The sequence below is a fragment of the Stegodyphus dumicola genome, chromosome 7 (genome assembly GCF_044657685.1).
Source record: "Stegodyphus dumicola isolate Sdum_Otavi_A_Nest chromosome 7, ASM4465768v1".
Classification (NCBI taxonomy): Eukaryota; Metazoa; Arthropoda; class Arachnida; order Araneae; family Eresidae; genus Stegodyphus; species Stegodyphus dumicola.
In genome coordinates, this window is record NC_140774.1 from 178,677,096 (window position 1) to 178,697,675 (window position 20,580).

At 32.0% G+C, this 20,580-nt stretch overlaps 1 protein-coding gene and 1 long non-coding RNA gene across 2 annotated transcripts; one reads left to right on the forward strand and one right to left on the reverse strand.

Moving 5' to 3' along the window:
* Positions 1-897: 897 nt before the first annotated feature.
* On the forward strand, positions 898-18,830 carry LOC118202668 (uncharacterized). The gene is made up of 2 exons (XM_035375163.2): positions 898-961; positions 17,756-18,830. The coding sequence occupies exons 1-2, from the start codon at positions 901-903 to the stop codon at positions 18,757-18,759; spliced, it is 1,065 nt and encodes a 354-aa protein (XP_035231054.1). The 5' UTR covers positions 898-900; the 3' UTR covers positions 18,760-18,830.
* Positions 11,029-14,574, reverse strand: LOC146996584 (uncharacterized). The gene is made up of 2 exons (XR_015041919.1): positions 14,534-14,574; positions 11,029-11,189 (listed from the first exon to the last, which is right to left on the reverse strand). It is a non-coding gene; the product is annotated as an uncharacterized LOC146996584 (long non-coding RNA).
* Positions 18,831-20,580: the final 1,750 nt, after the last annotated feature.

The following is a 20,580-nucleotide window of genomic DNA, read 5'->3' on the forward strand; positions in this document are numbered from 1 at the left end:
TCAAATGTAAACATCAATGTCCGCCATTAAAAAAGGCTTAGCGGCAATTAAACAACTTTAAAATTGCTGATAGTTCTAAAAATATTGCACACAGATTTACTAAAGGCATGAAATCCTTAACCGGATGATAAAAACAACATAATTCAATCATTTTTAAAGCAAAAAATGTACAATTTACAAACATATAAGAGTAAAGTAACTGAGATCACTGAGCAGGGTAACAGAGTGGATATATATATAAATATATTTATATACGTTTAGTGCGGCCGATTGCAACCAAAATACGAGGTGCACATCTACATGTTATAGCAGTCATGTATACAAAATTTCAATGTTCTGAGGCTACTCGTTTTTGAGTTATGCGAGATACGTACGTACATACGTTCGTACAGACGCCACGAAAAATTTTCTTCAGAATTAAGTTTAAAGCAGTTTTATAATTTTTTTTGAAGGAAAAGAGTATTTTATTCTGTCCTTACGTACAGATATCACGCAAAACATCGTTAAATAGCATTCGATAGCGGTCAAAATGGATATTTTCGTTGAAATATGCTGCCCGAAACTTTTCGCGATTACAATACTTCCTTTTTACTTCGTACAAGGAAGTAAAAAATGAATAAATCGTCACCGATTCACTTCAGAACCGGAGATATTAACATGAGGTAGATAATTTACTACATTCTTTTAATGAACAGGAATTATGTGGATCCTTTTTAAACATAACGTTGAAAAAACACGACAAATGGTTTAATATATTAACCATTTATCTCCACTTTTTTATTTCGCTCTGGATTCGAGTAGATTTCATAAAAGATTTCATAGATGTTTTACTTTGATAAAGATCATTCTAACCTACTGACCTAAGCACTTTACTTGGTACATTGCTAGTGGGCAGTTCTCATGATAATGATGAGGCTGAACATCGGGCTACTTAGCATTTTCTACGTGGTTACAATTTCAGGTGAACTTTTAGTATTTATTGACTTGTTTTTAAAATCTCTTATATTACTTAGGATAATTAGCTATTACAAAAAACTAAACCCTTAACAAATGTTTATAGTTTTTGTTTATTATATAAATATCTGTTGACAGAGACGGTGCTTACTATAGCAGTGCACTTTTATTTGTGAATTTTCTTTGCTTTATAAACATGTTAAGGGAATTATATTTTATTAGTAGTAGTATCTTAATATTCATAATTCATAAAAATTGCGAAATTTTTGCGGTAATATTTGTGACCTTCCTATTCTTTTATTATTTATTACTTTTTAGGATAGAGCATAATGCTAGTATTATTGTAATATTCACGTTCAAAAGATCCTTAGGGAATAAATTTAATGCTCACGAAAATATAAAGACAATAGAGGAAAAAATTATATTTCAGTCATTTAATTAACTTATAGACATTTTAAAGCAAAAATCAGTATTAGATAAGAGATAAAGCTAAAAATGTAACTGCAAACAATTTTGCAACAAATTCTAATGTCGGCCTTTCTTTTTTCAAAGATGCAAGATTATGTTGATAGATAGAATCAAATTATCAGCATAGATCAAGCAATTTATGTTGATAATTTTCTAAATATTGCCTAAAATTCGTAACCATTTTCCCTTTCTACTCGAAATATTTAATATATAGTTTTCCTCTTCCACAAATACATGATTGATTTTTATATATATTCATTATTATTTTGATGTCGAGTTCGTTCTTTTTTGTGGATTTTGATATGCTTTTCAGCATTTAATTTGCTTCAATTTCTTATTTAATATACATTTTAACGCTTAAGAGTCAAAAAACAAATTTGTTAAATGTGTATAATTTACAATCAGCTACACAGCATTTGAGTTAGTTAATTTTCTTTAGGTTTAGGTTTTAGGTTATTTAATTACGGCAAAGCCACAAGGGCTATCTGCCTAAGGGGAGGAATGCCTTCGTGGAGGTCTTTCTAAGAGAAACTGGCTCGTATACACGTTACACATGGGGAAAACCACGAAAACACCCATGCAGCCAGCCCGTTCGCGGGATTCGAACCACGGACCGAACTACCCGTGTTCAGCGACTTTACAACGCGGTCGCTGGTGGACCAGTTAATTTTCTATGAATAATAATTATTTATACCAGAAAACGAAATTAAAGATGTTTACGCCAAGTATTCTATTCAAATTAACTTCCTAAATATAACTGTAACTAGAAATGAATTAGATTTCCTAATTCTTTTCCTTTACCTTTATTATGAGAAGATAGTCAAGTTTAGTTACGTAGAAGAAACAAATTAAAGCAATAATATACACACTTTCAGCAGTAATATAATAGAAGTATCAATTTAAATTTTTGTAATGTTAGCGGAAGCTATTTTATTAAAGAAATCAAATTTATTTATGTGTTTCGCCATGAGATTATTAAATGAGCGATATAACTAGTGCAAACATATACATTATGTGAGAGAAATAAATATATTATTAAACACAGTAGATTAAATATCTGCATTTAAAAAGATGTAATGAATTTAAAAAGTACATTTTCTTGTAGATTTTAAAAAAGAATAAAAATGCATATCTTTTTTCTGAGATATAACGGAAACGCTCTAGCTTCAAACTTAAGGTTATTATCTTCTTTGCAGTTTTAAAACTAAAAACCACATACATAATACAAAATTTTAAAAAATTCCGAATATAGTTCTTTTTTCAAAGAATGAGACTAAAAAAACTAAAATACATTCTAAATACACTCATGTCCATAAATTAAGGATAATTCGGAGTCACGCGGAAATCGAACTCTAAAATAACCCCTGTAAAATCACTACACACATCTTCAAGAATCATATGCAAATTTCAGGAAGTAACCAGATGACGCCGATGGTACGTCACAATGACGAGAGTGTAAGAGAGTGATATATAACGAATACAGGCAAAGAAGTAAAATTTTTCGCAGGCGCTTTATAAGCATTTCAGTGCAATAACCGAATAGTTATGACACAAAGGACGCAGTTGGATGATTTTTTACGTGGTAGAATTATCGGCCGTCTGGAATGTGGGCGTACCCAATTGGAAATATCAGACGAACGTGGAATTGCCCAGAGTGTCATCTCCAGGCTTTGCCAACGATTCCAAGATGATGGTAATGTGAGTAAACGTTGCAGCACAGGTCGCCCTAGAGTTACAACGCCGAATGAGGACCGGTATTTGGCAGTTACTGCCAAAAGAAACAGACGGAGCACAGCCTCAGACCTGTCTCGTCAGCTCTCTTCAGCCACTGGTACGACAATTTCAAGGCAGACCGTGTACAGACTCTTAGGGCAGATTGGTCTATATGCTCGTAGACCTGTCAGATGCGTTCCACTTACTGCAACTCACTGTCGCCTTCGGTTAGCCTGGAGTAGAGAGCATGCGTTGTGGACACCGCAACAGTGGGCTTGTGTGATGTTTTCCAACAAGTCCAGGTTTAGCTTGCAGCCTGTTTCTCACCGGACGTTCATATGGACAGCTCCAGGTACCCGTTACCACCAAGGAAACATCATTGAACGACACCGTTACGATGGTGCAGGAGTGCTCGTTTGGGGTGGAATTATTCTGGGTTCTAGAACTGACCTGCATGTTCAAATTGGAACCATGACAAGCCAAATCTATCGGGACGTTATCTGGACCAACATGTACGTTTGTTTCGGGGCGCCATGGGTGCACAATTTGTGTTTATGGATGACAACGCCCGTCCTCACCGTGCAAACATCGTAAGCGAATGTCTTCAATCGGAGGATATCACCCGTATGGACTGGTCAGCATTCTACATGTCTACCCGAACTTCGGAGAGCATTGCTTTTTGAGTGGTGTAATATCCCCCAAGATCAGATCGATAATTTGATACTCAGCATGCCTAGGCGTTGTACGGACTGTATTGCATCGTCTGGAAGACATACAATGTATTAACAATCATACCAACCATGTAATATTGGTTTTTTGTAAATAGGTTTTTTTTTTTTTTTTTTTTTTTTTTTTTGTAATTTGCTCCAGGGAGAAAAGATCGCTATTTTTTTAAATAATATCAAACATATAGCATCTCTTTTTGCTATTTACCATTTGTTTAATAAATAAGCTTTACAAATAAGTCAAATTTGTTTTGCTTCTAACTCTTCCTTTGCCTGATTTCGCATTATCTTAATTTATGGACATGAGTGTAATTTATTGGTTTCAAGTAGAAAGATTCAAGTGCGTATTACAAGATTAGTTCAATATAAGTTAATTGTAAAGCACATGCTAATGAGAATTCGAAGGCTATAAGTGCTCTAGCAACAGAAGTTATATTGTGAAGATCGGATCTTCGATATCGCTAAAAATAAAATACGAAGTTTTACTAGCTGATTTCCTGTTATCTTGTCTGATGAGAACATACTCTTTTACAGAAGTACTTCTCAGTCGGTGTTATAGAACTCAAACACTCGGAGAGTAATCTCAAGGAGTTCACCAGAAACAGTGCGAATTATATATAAATGCATTTTTGAGTCATACATAATTTGAACTTAATTTCACAAATGCAATTTTACTGAAAATGTACAGGATACGTATCAGAATTTACTTCCAAGGTTTGCTTCAAGGTAAACGCGTCCGTGAAATGGTTGTACCTTGAAATTTATCCCTCTTAACCAAAACAGAATATTAACTTTTCATTTTTTTTTACTTACAGACAACATTTCGCACATTTTTTAGACGAATTTCATTGCATTTAGAGAAATATTTTACCCAAACGTTTTGTGTTCTGAGTGTTCTATTTGATAAACCTTATTCTTCACTACCCTTCTAGACCGTAATTTCCAAGACAATAAAGACTTTTGTAGTAGCGGAAGAATACTTTATACCATTCTTCTTAAACAGCTTTCTGAAGTCCAAAGAGGGGGGGGGGGGTTGCAGGTCGACATTTGGACAATCCACTTTTTAAAAGACCAAAAGCGCAAATATTCAATGAGTTAATTATCTAGTGATTTAGTAGGGATATGAGTGAAGGGTATAACCTTGATACCCGTTTTTTTTCTTTCACTTTTCCCAAGGAATTAACAGTGCATTTTGACGTGTGGCGGCTTGCTGGTAAAGAGAAAATATTTCATATTTGAAAACTGAGTATAAAATATATTCCTGATAATATGGGGAATTGGTCTTAACAGTTTTCTGCACTCTCTTTCATTTTTATTAGATGTTATATCAAAAACCAACAAGAAGTATAAAATTTCGCGTTAAGGAACATGAGGTATATGTTAGAAAAAAAGGAAACACAGAAGTCTTCTGTTACCCAACATTGTTGGTCCGAAAATCACACTTTCAATTTTTCTGCTGCCAAAATTATTTAAAAACATCTTCCGTTGGTGAACTGGATTTTCTAGAGGCATTTCACATTCAAAAAAATCTTTCTATTCTAATTAACAACCCTAATTCCAATCCATCTTCGCCTTCAGCATTTAAAGAAATTATGTTTTAGTTCTGGTTTCATCAACACATGGCGCCAGTAGCTTATCTTCCATCCAGGCTTTCTTATCTTATCTTATCTAATCATTATACCTTATCTCGTTCATTTGCCTTTTGCAGCTGAGGATGATGATTCGGTAAAACCATCAAAACTAGTCCTGTGAAAATTTGAAAATATAACGCTGATTTTTGTTGTTTGACTTCTAAATTAATATTTGTTCGGCATGTTATTGTATTTTAAGCATAAATACCTTTGAAAAACTTTCTTTAGATTCTTTGAACCATTTTAAAGATTTTTGTCCTCGTCTTTGATGATAATAAATGGATTTCTTTTCATTGTGTTATTTAAATACATTCAAGATTTATCTGCTGTGGCAATATTTTTCCATTTTTATCCGAACAAATGTTTCTCATGAAGATTTCTACAGTGCATTCAGCGTTCGATAATTTGTCGTGGAGAAAGACAATGCACATTAATCTTTTCAGCCCTTTTAAGATTCAAATACGTATTAATTACTTTGTTTCGAGTTGACATTGAACATTTTAATGGTTTTGTAACTCTCCTTTGAATTGATGGATTTTCTTTTATCATTAATGATTTTACTTTTGCAATATTCGAAACACTCCGTTTTTTTCTTGGGTATGTGTTTGAAACAATTTTTCTCCTCATTTTTTATGAAAACAAAACTGCCAAGTAGGAGATGATAATTTATATTTTCAAAAATATAATTGGAGTTAAAAAACATTCCAAGCAGAAGCAAAATCGTCTAAAAACGTGCGAACAGCCTCTGGAATTATGTTTTTAGGCTGCGCTCGGAGAAGCGTATTTCCTTCAGTGCGAGCGGAGAGGAAAGTTGTAGAGACATTAGGAATTATGCTGAAAACGTGAAAAATGAGCAGTGTCCTCGCCGGGACTTGAACCACGGACCTCTTGATACGCACCGAGTGAGCTGGGCATTACACCACGAAGGCACGCTAAGAAGGCGGAAGAAATACCTTATAAAGCATTAATCACAAAGGCATTGTAACCGCTCACAGTTTAATACTTCTCTTCTTGAAACTGTAGGTTAGTTAACTAATCCCCCATACTGTTGACAGCAGTGCAACTAATATTTCATCTTCTTCCTACATCTCATTCGGACATTCTATTTGCATCAAATTAACTATTTGTTGTATTATGAAATTAAGAGAAAGTTTCCTCTGAGATACAGAGCGCAATAGTTTTCTCAAAAAGCTTCAGTACCTGCTATGATTCGCCGAAATTAAGTTGCTTACGCGAATGGATTTTATTCGGGATTCTACCGTTCAAAAATGAAAAATAATTTTTTTTTTCAAAATATCTCAGACAGTGATAGCACTCATTATGTAAATGCATTCTTAATTTGCATTTTTATATTATTGTTAACTGCAATTATTTTTTAGATGCGGTAGGAAAAACGTTTTTGCTGTTTAATCTGCTTTAAAATAGGAAATAAATGCAAGGTATCCTTACTAAATGCTTCAATAATGATACTAAAAAATGATACATTAATGATACTAAAAATGATACGATAATGACACTAAAGGATACTAAACACTTAAATAATGATACTAAAAAATGATACATTAATGATACTAAAAATGATACGATAATGACACTAAAGGATACTAAACACTTAAATAATGATACTACACTGCTAAGCTGTCCTCTAAGCGCGATTGATATTCCAATTTTATTTGCTCTTTGTTACCATCAAATAAGATGGAAAAAGAAGGTAAAGAATGAGTAAATGAAATGAAGGAAATGAATGAAAAAGAAGCTACGCTATGATTCGTTGCATAGTAACAGTCATTGTACCCGTGCAGATGCAAAACAGTATATCCTAAATATTTTCTTGCCAAAATATCGGATATCCAACCATAGGCTAACCCAAAATGATTACTGCTGTGGTGGAAGAATAATTTTCCCTTTATTGATTGATATCTTTAAATTTTTTATGAGTTTATAATATAGGGAATTATTCCTAAACCGACCACTCTCGTTACGTGACCATTTTTTTGCGAGTGCGTCTGCGTATGTGTATAAAAGTGGTCGTATGAGAAAACATGAAAAATCTGTGCTGTTAAATACCAGCATTTATTTTTGTCCTCTGAAATATCCATCAGTTTCAGGGGTTATCATCTAATAGGGTGTGATCGCAAGCAAGCTTAGGTATTTGTTGTGTTGAGTGTTAATGTGACTAATCTCACTTGTCTGACTTCATCACCCATATAATTCAAGGTGTACAAGATTACGTCTGTCTTTGGAAAGAGCTTTCGACACCATGTAGATGACAGTACACTTTCGCCCACTTGCACCCTAAATTTGTGAGAAAGAACCCCAGCGGAAGGTCCAAGGGTCCCCCCACATTTCTTGCCCTACCACCAAACCACACAAGAAGGCTTGCTATATACTTAGAGTGTGCTGATGCCGCAAAACCACTATACATTTACAAACATCCATCCCTTCTCCGGGTTCGAACTCTGGGCCTTCATTACGGTACACAGAGTCATAAACTACTATCCCGTCTGGGCGGCGAATTTACAGTATTTGTATAAAGATGGAATTATATTGCTGGTCATCAAAATTGCTACACTATGAAGAAAAACAGTTAATATTATCATATTTACTTGCAAATGCATAATAATAGGAAGATGGAAACACATAAAATTTCAGGTAATCTTCAGGAACATGACAAGTAGATATTAATCCCGAGTATCCGACTCTAGAAGCAATAGCAGCTGTATTCGGTCGGGTATAGAGTCAAAAAGAGTGTAGATGGCATGTTGAGAAATTTTAATCCACGCGGCTTCCGTTCTGTGCTAGAGTTCCCTATCTTATTAACTAGCCAATATTTTCATTCCAGCTTCTCTGGAACCATTAACCAAATGTTTTAATTATTGAGAGATCTGGAGAGTATATAGGGCAAGGCAGAAGTTGAAGAACCTGAGTTCTGAGGAAACAGAGGAGAAAGGGAAAAATGTAGAGTCTCGCACTGTTCTGCTAAAAGGTGGTACGACAGGGACCCCGCAGATATGACGCATCACGGGGAATAAAACTTCAATAATATAAAGGTGGTTGGTCAAAGTACTGGATATGTAGTCTAGAAGTGAACGGCATGTATACATAGTGGCACATCATACCTTCATTTCACACTGCTATCATGATGTTGCAAGCTGAATTCTTCAGAAAACATGGCGTCATCTTTGTGCTTTGTTGAATGCACCAATTTCTGACCCCTGTGTTACAACGTCAACCGAAGCCAAAGCAACTGTCAACTTTTTAAGGAGCTTTAGTGCTGCAAATGTTATACCACATTACGATTTTGATGCTAACCCCCGCACAATTTCCAGATCTACGATGTATGATGTGGCTGTACCATCGCTAACAGGACAGGAAAGCGCACAAGATTACTGTAGTCTTAGGAATTGATGAGTAGGAGGCGTTGAGATCTCGTACATCTTCCCGTGATGGCCTATTGGACCCATCTATTGCAAAGTCTCCCCACAGACACTGGATCGCTGTAAACGCGAGTAGTTATTTAACCTCGCGACGCAATAAACCGTATTACTACCAGGCTACTATTCTCCCGCTATCGAGTTCTAAGACATAGCTAATGTCAATTCGTTCTTCTTACACGAGGCTATACACGACCTCCAAGGCAAGAAACAATTACTAAAAGTAATTTCTGAATGAAAAATTCGCATTTCAATTCTATCTTTTTCACTGTAAAAAAAAATCTGTAAGGTTACTAAGAAAACTCATGGAAACTGGGATGCCATGGGTTATTTGAGTAACAGCAACAGGTGTTTTCTTTGTAACTTTACAAGAGTTTTGACTGTAATGGTTACAGATCTTTTTCTTGTAATATCACAGCATATAGTTATGTAAGTAGAACATATTTTTCTTATGTAAAATCCCAAACGATATATCTGTAATGGTTACAGATTATTTGTGTGTAATATTACATCAAATAATTATGTAAAAATAACATGTTTTTCTCATGTAAGATCTCAACAGATATATCTGTAACCGTTACAGGTTATTTGCTTGTATTATTACAGCAAGTTATTATGTGATTAGAAGATACTTTTCTTACGTAAAATTCCAATGGTTGTATATGTAAAGGTTTCAGATTATTTCCTTCTAATATCTCATTAAGTAATTATATGTGTGTAGAATATATTTTTCATAGATGAAATACTAAAGGTGTTGTTGGTGTTGGTGTATTTAATTATGGCAAAGCACACTAGGGCTATCTGCCTAAGGGGAGGGACGCCTTCGTGGAGGACTTTCTAAGGGAAACTGGCTCGTATACACGTTACACATGGGGAAAACCACGAAAACACCCATGCAGCCAGCCCGTTCGAAATACTAAAGGATATGTCTATAAAAGTAGTAGATTTTTGTATAAAATGATGCTTATTATAATAAAATACATTGAAATCAATATGTTTTGAGTAAAACAATATCTGTATGTATATATATCATTTTGATTAATAATCGATTTGAGTTTAACTTGATAATTAAGTTCAAATTGATATGCTACTCCTCACATAAAATTACATGTATATCCTTTATATAAAATAATGAAATGGCATCTGGAATTTATATTTGGCCTGTAAAATAGATGAGAAAAAAAAACAGTATGCTTTATTTGCACGTTTTAGTGTCAATTATTAAGATATGTTCTAGAACTTTCTTTTTAGTAATTTTAGTTAAAATAGACACATGTTCCTTTAGATTCAACTTATATGAGTAAACGTATTGCATGTTGATATGATCATATTATTACAATAAAAGACATTTTGTGAAATATTTCTATGAAGAACTCAGAACAGCTGTTCTTTATGTTTCAAAAATATTATATTCTCTCCTTCTAAAAAATGACATTTTCAGTAAATTAAAGAATTCAACATAGCAATGAACTTTATTTTGTTACTACAAAGAATTCAAAATTTTGTTCATAAGCTTGAATTACAACGTCCAACTAACCTTTTTATTCTTATCTGCACTCAGTGTTTTACAACAGTCTGCTATTGTTTGAAGTAATAGATGGCAACTGCATAACGTTTTTACCCTACCTTCAAATAATTTTCTTTGAATTAACAGATAGAAGTCTTTCATTAAAAACCTAATATCATGCTTTTTGAATAAGCATAAAACTTCACCAACTGACCTTAATTTTTAAAGCCTTGCTTCCATTAAAATTCTTGATGCTTAATACAATTATGCCTTTAACAAATTTGTTTCAAAAATTAATACTTCAGTTTAACTTAAAATTTAATGCATTTTAATTTTACCTATAATTTTTTACAAACGTGATATGTAATAAAACTTTAAGCTTCATAGTTACCATTTAGAAAGTGATACTAAAAAGTATTCTTAGTTATTATAAATTTCGAGATTTGCATACAAAATTGTGAAATATACATGTGACAACAGAAAACAAACTTTATGTTCTCTCTCTATATATATATTACAGCATGTTAATTATGAAGTTTATTGAATTCATAATTTTATTGTGAAACATTATGAAGCAAATAATATGCTAATTAAAATACAGAAGTAAAAATAATTTATTACTTAATTCATAAACTTTACATAAAACCTTAAAAAAAGAATTAATTAAAAAATAACACAATATAACATTTCATAAAAATTCGTTTCGACTGCTTGGAAAAAATGAATGGTTTTTCCCCTTCTTTGTAAACCATGTCTCCTAAATAAAGAAAAAAACATTTCTTTTAAAATCATAATCATGCTCTTAAAAAGCTTATAAAAATTATTTTAATAGATGTTTAAAAAATGTGCTAATATAACACTTTTAATCATATTTCTTTATAATATCTTAAGTAATCAGGAACAGCTTAAATACTTTAAAAAATTGCATTACAGTGAACCGTCTCATTACTACAAGCTACCTCAGTCAATCACTTTTTAAATTTAACCAGCATTCCTCATAAAATAACTAATTAGTAAACATAACTTCTCTAAGATGCCCAATATCATTAAAGATCAAAATCTTCAGGAATCACGCATAGCTAGCTTAGAGAAGGTTCATTGTACAAAAACAGCCAATATGCAAATCTTTTCATAAATGAAGCCACCATAGTTATTAAATATAATATACAGTATACTTATATTCAGAATTCAGAACTTGAATAAATTTCTCGAACTGTTTTAGCATTCGAAAAATATTATATTTATTACCTTAAATTTCTAAAACAATATTACATATTGGTCCAAATGAATCACTGGGACTCGGACAACATTTTCCCCCAAGCTTTCTTTTAGCAACAGGATTCTGAAATTGTTTTAATGATTTAGGTAATGTTTGTCTCTCTTAAGGCGCTCACAAAACAAGTTACCCTAAATTTTTCGTCAAATTAGTCGGTATTCTCGACACAGCAATTATAGGACTTCAACAGCGGAACTTTGTAACTGAAGAAGAAATTATGGCTGTTTATAGAATTAAAGAGAAAGTATTATCACATAAAACGAAGCAACTTAAACAACTTACATTGAAAGAAATGTTTAATAAAGTAAACAAATAAATATTAAGTTTTTTTTTTTTTTTTTTTTTTTTTTTTTTTTTAATTTTGATACCCTTTAGATCATAATTGTTCTTTATTTCATAAATTACGGTTTCATATTTTTAATTTTAAAATTTCTGCATGCCATATTACCAGATTTAAACTGATGATCTGTAATCCGGAAAAATTGATAATCCGGAATCGCCGAAGTCCCGACGAGTCCGGATTAACGACTTTTGACTGTACTAACAAAACCAAACATCATATTCCCATTCTGCACAGTATAAAAATTCTTCTGCAAAACTGCAAAAATTACCAACACTTTGGCTTATTTGATAACTTTCAAATTCACTCCTTTGTTTGCATTTAGAATTTATAACTTTAATTTTCCACAGAAATTTGTTTTTGATTTTAAAAAATTTCACTGACATAATTTCATTCACTTCAGCATATACTAATAGATGCAGAAGGTTTTTGTACCTTACATAATTTTAAATCTTATGTAACCTAATGTAATTAATAACAAAATCAAAACGTAGATCAGAAACTGCATAAAATTTAATAAATAATTTCTACTAGTGTCACACGAAATGCTATGAAATTAATCAATAAAATGAGATAAAATATATAGAATTAATATTGCACATGTGTGAAGCTGGAAGTTTTACGTTAAATACTTTTTTTAATTAAGTATTTTTAAAAATGACCCCTTAGAGCATGGGACCTTTCGTAATTAGAACTTGCAAATCCACTTCGCTAGTCTTTCATAACATTGCTTTTCTTTTAACAAGAAATATTGCATTCAGTTATTTAATTTAAGATTTCCAAAAATAATGCTACTGAAAGGCATGAATACTTACTTAAATTTGAAATTAATTTAGTTGACTTAAACTAATATTTAAAAAAATAAATCTTCATATATACGTCTAACAATCAGACCTTATTAATTTTCTTTTATTTGAACAATATCTGAATTCTGCATTAGTTTGGACTAGTAAATCATTGGACAATTAAATACTAATCTATAAGAGAACTAATGTAGTTTACAAATGCACTGAATTTTATTTCCTGCATTAACTTTCAAAGAAAGTAAAATTTTCTGCATATTTGCATCATTTGGATTGATAGAATATGGCAAAGCATGCAAAGGCTATCAGTCTAAAGGGAAGTATATATTCATGGACGGCTTTGTAAGGAAAAGTAACTTGCATTTCCATTTATTCATGTGTGAGTATATATATATATTTACAGTTGTTAATCCTAAAATCAATGCTTCATTAAAAATTTATTATTATTTTATTTTTAATACTAACATATAGATACAGAATTGTGTTAAATTCCAATACACAATCATAATTTATTTTAAAAAAAACTTATTTTATTATTTATATATTATATTACATGAATAAGAGAAACACTTGTCAAGAAATATATTAAACTTGTATTAGCAGATTCATGCTATCCTAGTAACAAGACTATCATACTTCAAAACTGTATTAAAATTGGGCAAAATAAAATCAACCTAAATTCTACATTAAATGTTTAAAAACTTATAAGTATGCAATGGTAGTTATATATACAATATAATAAATTTTGTAACTTGAAATAAATTTTGAAGATGGCTATAATATCTTCCAAAAATATTAATGGAATATTTTTGGAAATAATGTACAAAATTTTAGTTTTCTTTTATAACTAGTTTAACGAATTTTTAGAAAAATATTTTAGGTCATTTCCATCTTTTCCCTGTTGATATTGGTATATTAAAATATATGGAATAATTAAGTTGCATCTAGTTAGTAAACCAAAACATTACGAAAAGTATGATGCGACATATTTTTAATCAATATAATTACTTCATTTTGGAATTATAACATATTCGTAAGAAATTAATACCATTGAAAAAATAATATTATTACACTAAAGAATAAACGAGATTCTCGACCGCATTGTTCAAGTTTTTGTAATTTTACTTCATAACACACTCGTATATAAACATATTAGACTGAATTATAAACCAAGTATAATTAATTAGGTAATCCTAGAAAAAGAATAAACTAAACCTAGTAAGCAAAAAAAAATATATACATTACATTCAGAATTCTAAATGTTTACATAAACTTTTCTCGCAAGGCCTGCCGGGAAAAAGATGTCAAACGTTCTTTGTTCAGAGGATTGCAAACGAACGCTAACATGATTAATTTTGTTTTCAACAACCACATTATCGTTTCAATTAAATACCACAACAGTGATTAAATTTTGGAATAATTAGCTATAAATAATAATACGGGCAATTTAAGGCGTAATTTATCGGATGCGCAATGACAAAATACTACTATTAGATCTGCATTTGGAATAAATATTCTGCACTCTTTCAACTCATTACGAACACTGATATTAATTAATCGCAAAGCTTAAACGTTTAAATACTTACTCACTACATATAACAGTGCAAAGTGCATGAGAATAATCTGCATAAAATGAAAAAAAAAAATATTTCAAACGTAATTGTAAACATTTTCTTACTTACCTGCGCTATACAACCAACATGCATTCAGCCATGTTTTTTTCTGCAACTAGCTTTCAAACACTTTTCTTCTGATTGGCTGATTTCCAGTCAGTCACGTGATTCTTCCGCGCGGCTACTGAAACATTATCTGTAATGTTACAGGCAAATTAGCTGTACCAGCCACAGTTTGCTTTCAACCTGTTACCGTTACAGGAAATTCTTGTGTAACTTTTTTATTTCTGTAACTTTACAAAACTTTTGCCTGTAAAGAGCGAACTTTTTTTTACAGTGTTGAACTGATACGTGGAATACGTATTCTTGTCTATAATATGCACTTGGCCGTGAAATGTTAATTATTTGCATATCCCAGCATGTTGCACCTTTCATGAAAATTTCAAATTTATTGTAACTTCCTTCATAGTGCAGCAGTTTTAATGGACAACATTGTAAATCTACTTTAAAGCGTATAAAAGTTTATTGTGAGCTCTTATTTATTTTTATTTTTTTGGTCACATATGTCACGATACTTATAAATGATTGCAAACTTTGTAATGCATCCTTGCATTCCAAAAAAGTAAAATCATCTTCATTCAAATATTCATACTCTAGAAAAAGTGCACTTTGGAAGAATGGTAAATTGAGATGACTGAATTTTATTCACATGATGTACAACATAAAATTATTCTTAACGGAGGCCCTATTTCCGAAGTCTGCCAGTTTCGAACAATAACTGGCAATGAGTAAAGTCCTCTATAATTGAGCGCTGGAGAAAGAATCTTCGTTCTTGCGCTTATACATAAGAAAATTTTCTTAATTTTTTTATGTAAACACTAGGAAGGTTTCATTATAAATTCAATTACGCATCTTATTTTTCTTGAAGATGGCTATAATATCTTCTTGTTAGGAGTAAGTAATCCAATGAAAGAACAGGATATCTAAGTAATATAAAAAAACGCATAAAAATCCGAAAGCTGTCAGAATTTAAGTGATTTTTTTAATGTTTTTGGGTTACATTTATTTATTAAACATAATGTTCTTTGCCCATAAACCACATAAAATTCAATTCAACCGCAATGCCACAAAATATTTTAAAACAGCATATCTTTAGAATTTTCGACAGACAGTCTCGCGCGCTGGAGATAAAAATGTTTTTTTTTCGCACAGTGTTGCCATTGTTTGCTTTAAAATCATCGATTTTGTTAATTAAAAATTCGTTAAAGTTTTACATTTACAAAGTATGAAATAGATAACAAAACAAATTCCAAATTCGGGCTTCCAGTTGCCCACGTTCGGGTGGAGGATTATGCTATTCAAAATTTGAAGGCTCTAGGTACCGTCATTTTTTCACAATACGAGGCACATATATAAATTTGTGCAGATTCTTTATTATTTAATTTCTTTAAATATAATACACGGCTCTAATATTTTGGCAGCAATTTATAAAGTGATTCGCCATTTGTTGTGAATCAACACAAAATGCCGTCTTGAGACTAGCTTCTGGGCTACCGCCCCTTTGGGCTAATAATTATTTCTTTTCCTTTTGTAGCCTTCAGATTTAAAAACAATTAATCATAAATGCAGAAAATAAGAGGATATTTGCTCGAACAAGGCTGATAATGGCAGTGATAAACTGTTGATATCATGATGATAAATTGTTGACATCGGGATGAGAACTTAACTTGCTAAAATGCTTTTCAAATTCATATATGTAACATAACTTCACGTAATATGAATAAAGAAGCTCATGCAATGTTTTTGCTTATTTGAGTACTAATAAAATTTAAAACAATCGTGTTCCTCTTAGAAGTAACTACTGTGAAGGCGCTTGTATCTGCCACCAGAGAAATGTTTTTTATACTAACCATTTTTTAGCCCAATGGGGAGTTGGTCTAGAAACCGCATTTTGTGTCGAACCACTAAAAGTATTGAATAAATTTTAAATTGTTGCCACCAAATTTTATCACCCTGTTTTATATTAAAAAAAAAACTAGATTATGAAGAATATACATGAATGTATGTAAGGTTCCCGTACTGTGAAAAAACAACGGTACCTAGAGCCAAGGTCGTCCGTCCGAATATGAGCACCTGGAAGTCGAATTTTGAATTCCGAATTTGCTTCATTGTATATTTCATATTTTGTAAACCTTTAATGACTATTTGGTTAAAACACTCAAAGATCTCAAAGCGAGTAATAGCAACACTGTATAGAATAAAATATTTTTACCTCCAAGTACGCGAGATTGCCTATCGAAAGTTCTAAAGATATGCTGTTTTTAAATGTTTTTAATCCAAATAGGCGTTAGACTAAATGCTCTCGAAACGACTTTTGAAACGTGTATTTGTGTGTAAATAATAAAACACCCCTTTGGGCGTAATATAAAATTTGAAAACATTCAAATTTTTTTTGAAAATTTTTATTGTATTTTGACTTTTCAGGTAATTTCTCTTTGTTTTGGATTACAGTGAATAAAAGCTTTATTTAGGAATATAAATATAAATGAAATAAAAAAAATCTGAAAGGTTTCAGATTTTAAATTACGTCCAAAAGGGCGTTTTTTAACGTTTTGTGTGTTACCTTTATTTATTAAATATCATGTTCTTTGCACTTAAACTATACAATTCGGTTCAACAGCAATGCCGTAAAATAATTTTAAAATGAGCATATCTTTAGAATATCCGATACACAGTTCCGCGCGCTGGAGATAAACAGATTTTTTTCTTTCATAGAGTTTTGCCATTGCTCGCTTTTAAATCGTTGAGTTTGTTAATCAAAAATTCGTTAAAGTTTTACAAAATATGAAATCGATAATAAAACAAATTCCAAATTTCAAATTTGGGTTTACCATATTCGCAGTAGGATTACGTCATTGAAAATTGGATGGCTCTAGGTACCGTTGTTTCATCACAATGCGAGAAACATACATACATTTATGCAGATTCTTCATTATTTACACTATCGCCACAACACTATCGCCCTGTATTATATTTCTTCAAATATAATACAGGGCGATAGTGTTGTGGCAACGATTTGAAAAGTGATACGTCGTTTATAGGGTTCCTACGCAAAATCGCAAAACGTAAACAATAGTCCTTCAGGAACAAATTCCCTTTGGACTAATAATATAAATGGTTTTATTTTAGGAATTAATTTTAAAGTTATTCTCATTATAATAATACTCAAATAATTGCTTATATTTAGATTCTAGATACTTAGATTCTTATCTTAAAACATTTTATTTTCAGCTGGTGTTAAAGCAGTTTTCTTGAACAAGTATGAACAGTTTATTAGGGATTGGGATTTAGATAACTTCTACGAAAAGGAGGAATTCGATACTGATGAATTCGAGAGATTATGGAATGAAAATTTTGCCGATGAAGAATATATCGATCAAAATGACGAGAAATCACCTAAGGAAAACATTACTACTATTTCATATACCCCTGAGTCTAATGCAATTTTATCTGCGACCCAACCATCAACAAATGTAACGGTACTAAAGCAGGAAGAATTATTTACTAATAATAATACGAATGCAAATAGCAACAGTCCGCCAATAGGAAATGATTCCAAGACGATAGACGCTTCAACAGATATGTCTTTTGTTTCAACGCCTGTTATGTTAGATGACACCGACTCCAAAATTCAGCAGAAGCAGTCCACCTATTTTTCACGGAATATATATACTCGTAACACCACTGCTTCAACAGAAGTTCCATCCTTAGCACCAACTTCTGTACCAACTAATTCATCCGAAAAGATCCTTTACACGGCGACATATAGAAGTTACGTATATATAACCTTGCCTTCTATGAAAGCAGCAAATATTCAAAATGAGAGTGAAATTGTTTCAACCGCATCTTCTGTTCCTGAAGACAAATCCACAGAAAGTCCTACTGTTCTAACAGAAACGAATTTGCAAGTAACATCAATGGATGAAATGCGTAAAGCCGTTCCCTCGCAGACAACTTACTTGCAATCCTCGCTACTAGTACCAAAATTTTCAATATATCCCACGATCAAAACGATCAAACTGGATGATTCGACTACAGCTCCACTTGTAGGAACCACAGCAGACATTAATACAGAAACAATATCATCTGGAGAGATGAGAAAGAATATATCCATAACACTAGTTGTTGCAATAGTGTTTCTGAGCACAGGTTTAACTGTTACTGTATTTATTGCTTATATATTTCGAGTTAAATGCAAAAAAATCCACTCTGATATAATAGCATTGATACCATGAACTAGTGATGCGCAGTCCATGTATCATCCTTTTTTAAAGGATTTAAATGTTTATTAAAGCATCCCTGAGAATGTTGAATTCTTTTTTCCAGTCCATCTTAAATGATGCTTTTAGTTATATAGAATTTTTCAGATTTTAAATTGCTGAATATAGTTATTGTTCGACACCTTTCAGATGATGTGCGCAAAACATGCGAAGCATTCCTCACTTTTAAGGTGACTAATTAATTGCTAACTAGTGCTCTTGTCTGCTCTATAAAATAGCATGCGCTTGTAGCTATAGATAAAATACTTTGAGAAAAAAATGAAATAAAAATAATACTCTAAACAAATGAAACAAAAGTGTAATTATTTAAACGATTATGTAAACACATAAAGAGATAATAGCACAGGCTATTTAATTTTGAACATACTACTTTAAATTTCATATACTTTTATATAACCTTTGGTATATATATATATATGAACATATGTTACCGTGAAAGACCGAAATTGGAGAATGTCGACTTTCACCGGAGAATGTCAACATTCACCAAATACGTCGGTGAAAGATCGAATATTTCTTTACATTCTTGTACATTCGGACCCTCACGGGTGTATGTCGACAATCACAGATATGCTCTGGTGTAGGTCGAAAAGAGAGGAGTATATGTACACGCTGCCATTTCAAAAGGAAGTGTTCCACAAATAAATGCAGTTGTAAAAGCAAGGGCCTATTGTGCAATTCAAAGTGTCATAATAGTTTAAGTTGTTGCAATAAATAAGATTTGAATCACATAATTTGGTAAGTTTATAACTTCTATTATTTTCCTTTCTCATTTTGAATGTACTGTGTGTTTTAAGTTCTTATATTCTTAAGTTCTTACTCTGAGTCTCAAGTGCGTTTTTTTTTCGCGAATGAATTACGGAAAAGGAAATATAATATTCTTATATTTTCAGACATTCACCGGTTAAGTCATAAATAAGAGTATTTGGAAAATATTTCGGACATGCACCAAGCAACTATGTGAATGTTGCTATTCACCGGTGAAAGTCGACATTCCCCAGATTTCGGTTTTTATATTCGGTATATATATATATATTCGGTATATATTCGGTCCAGATTCGGTATATATATATTTAAGATAAAATAAACCTGTTGTGGGTACCCATGCACGGCCTATTAAGTTACACAATTTGTTTTTGCTGCAATTCATGTATACTTATTTCATCGAATTATTCTAACCTGAATAACTGATCCCTCAAGGCAAGTTGAAAATGACATAAAAAATTGAAAATTTGGAAATTTAATATACCGGCCAATTTTTGTGTTACGGGAATTAAACTTCTTATAATTTTATTTCTTCAAAACGAAGGCAAAACGTTCCCTAATATAAGTATAGGAACCGCGAAATCCCATTTTTAAAGTTAAATTTCGTTCTTTACCGAAAATTAATTCTTTTAAAAATTTGATAATAAATAATAGTTTCGCCATTTAAAACACTTCTGTGATTGGAAGTATATGACTACGACCAACGATCCCGAAAATAAAGGCAGTAAGGACTTTTAAACCCGTAAAGGGCGTGTCCCCATGCCGGTTTATCTGAGCCAAGGCCAACTTATATATAGTTGTATAAGTTGGCCTTGTCTGAGCTAACTCAGTTCCATGTGTCGACTAGTTCCACTGTTCCTGCAGTTCAGATTTTTCAACTTGCTGCCCTACGGGAAAAAACTGGTTTTGGAGATGGGTCGGCTACGTCAGCTGTGTCCGTTAGCTCAAATAAACCCCAGTGGTAACAACTCTGAAGAAGGTGCGTATATGTGTATTGTTTGTTTCAAATTG

What these genes read in the sequence shown, in the direction of transcription:
- LOC118202668 (XM_035375163.2), top strand. Translation starts at nt 901, where the DNA reads ATGATAATGATGAGGCTGAACATCGGGCTACTTAGCATTTTCTACGTG. An exon ending in CTACGTGGTTACAATTTCAG is followed by an intron (nt 962 to 17,755) that starts GTGAACTTTTAG and finishes TTTTATTTTCAG; the next exon opens with CTGGTGTTAAAGCAGTTTTC.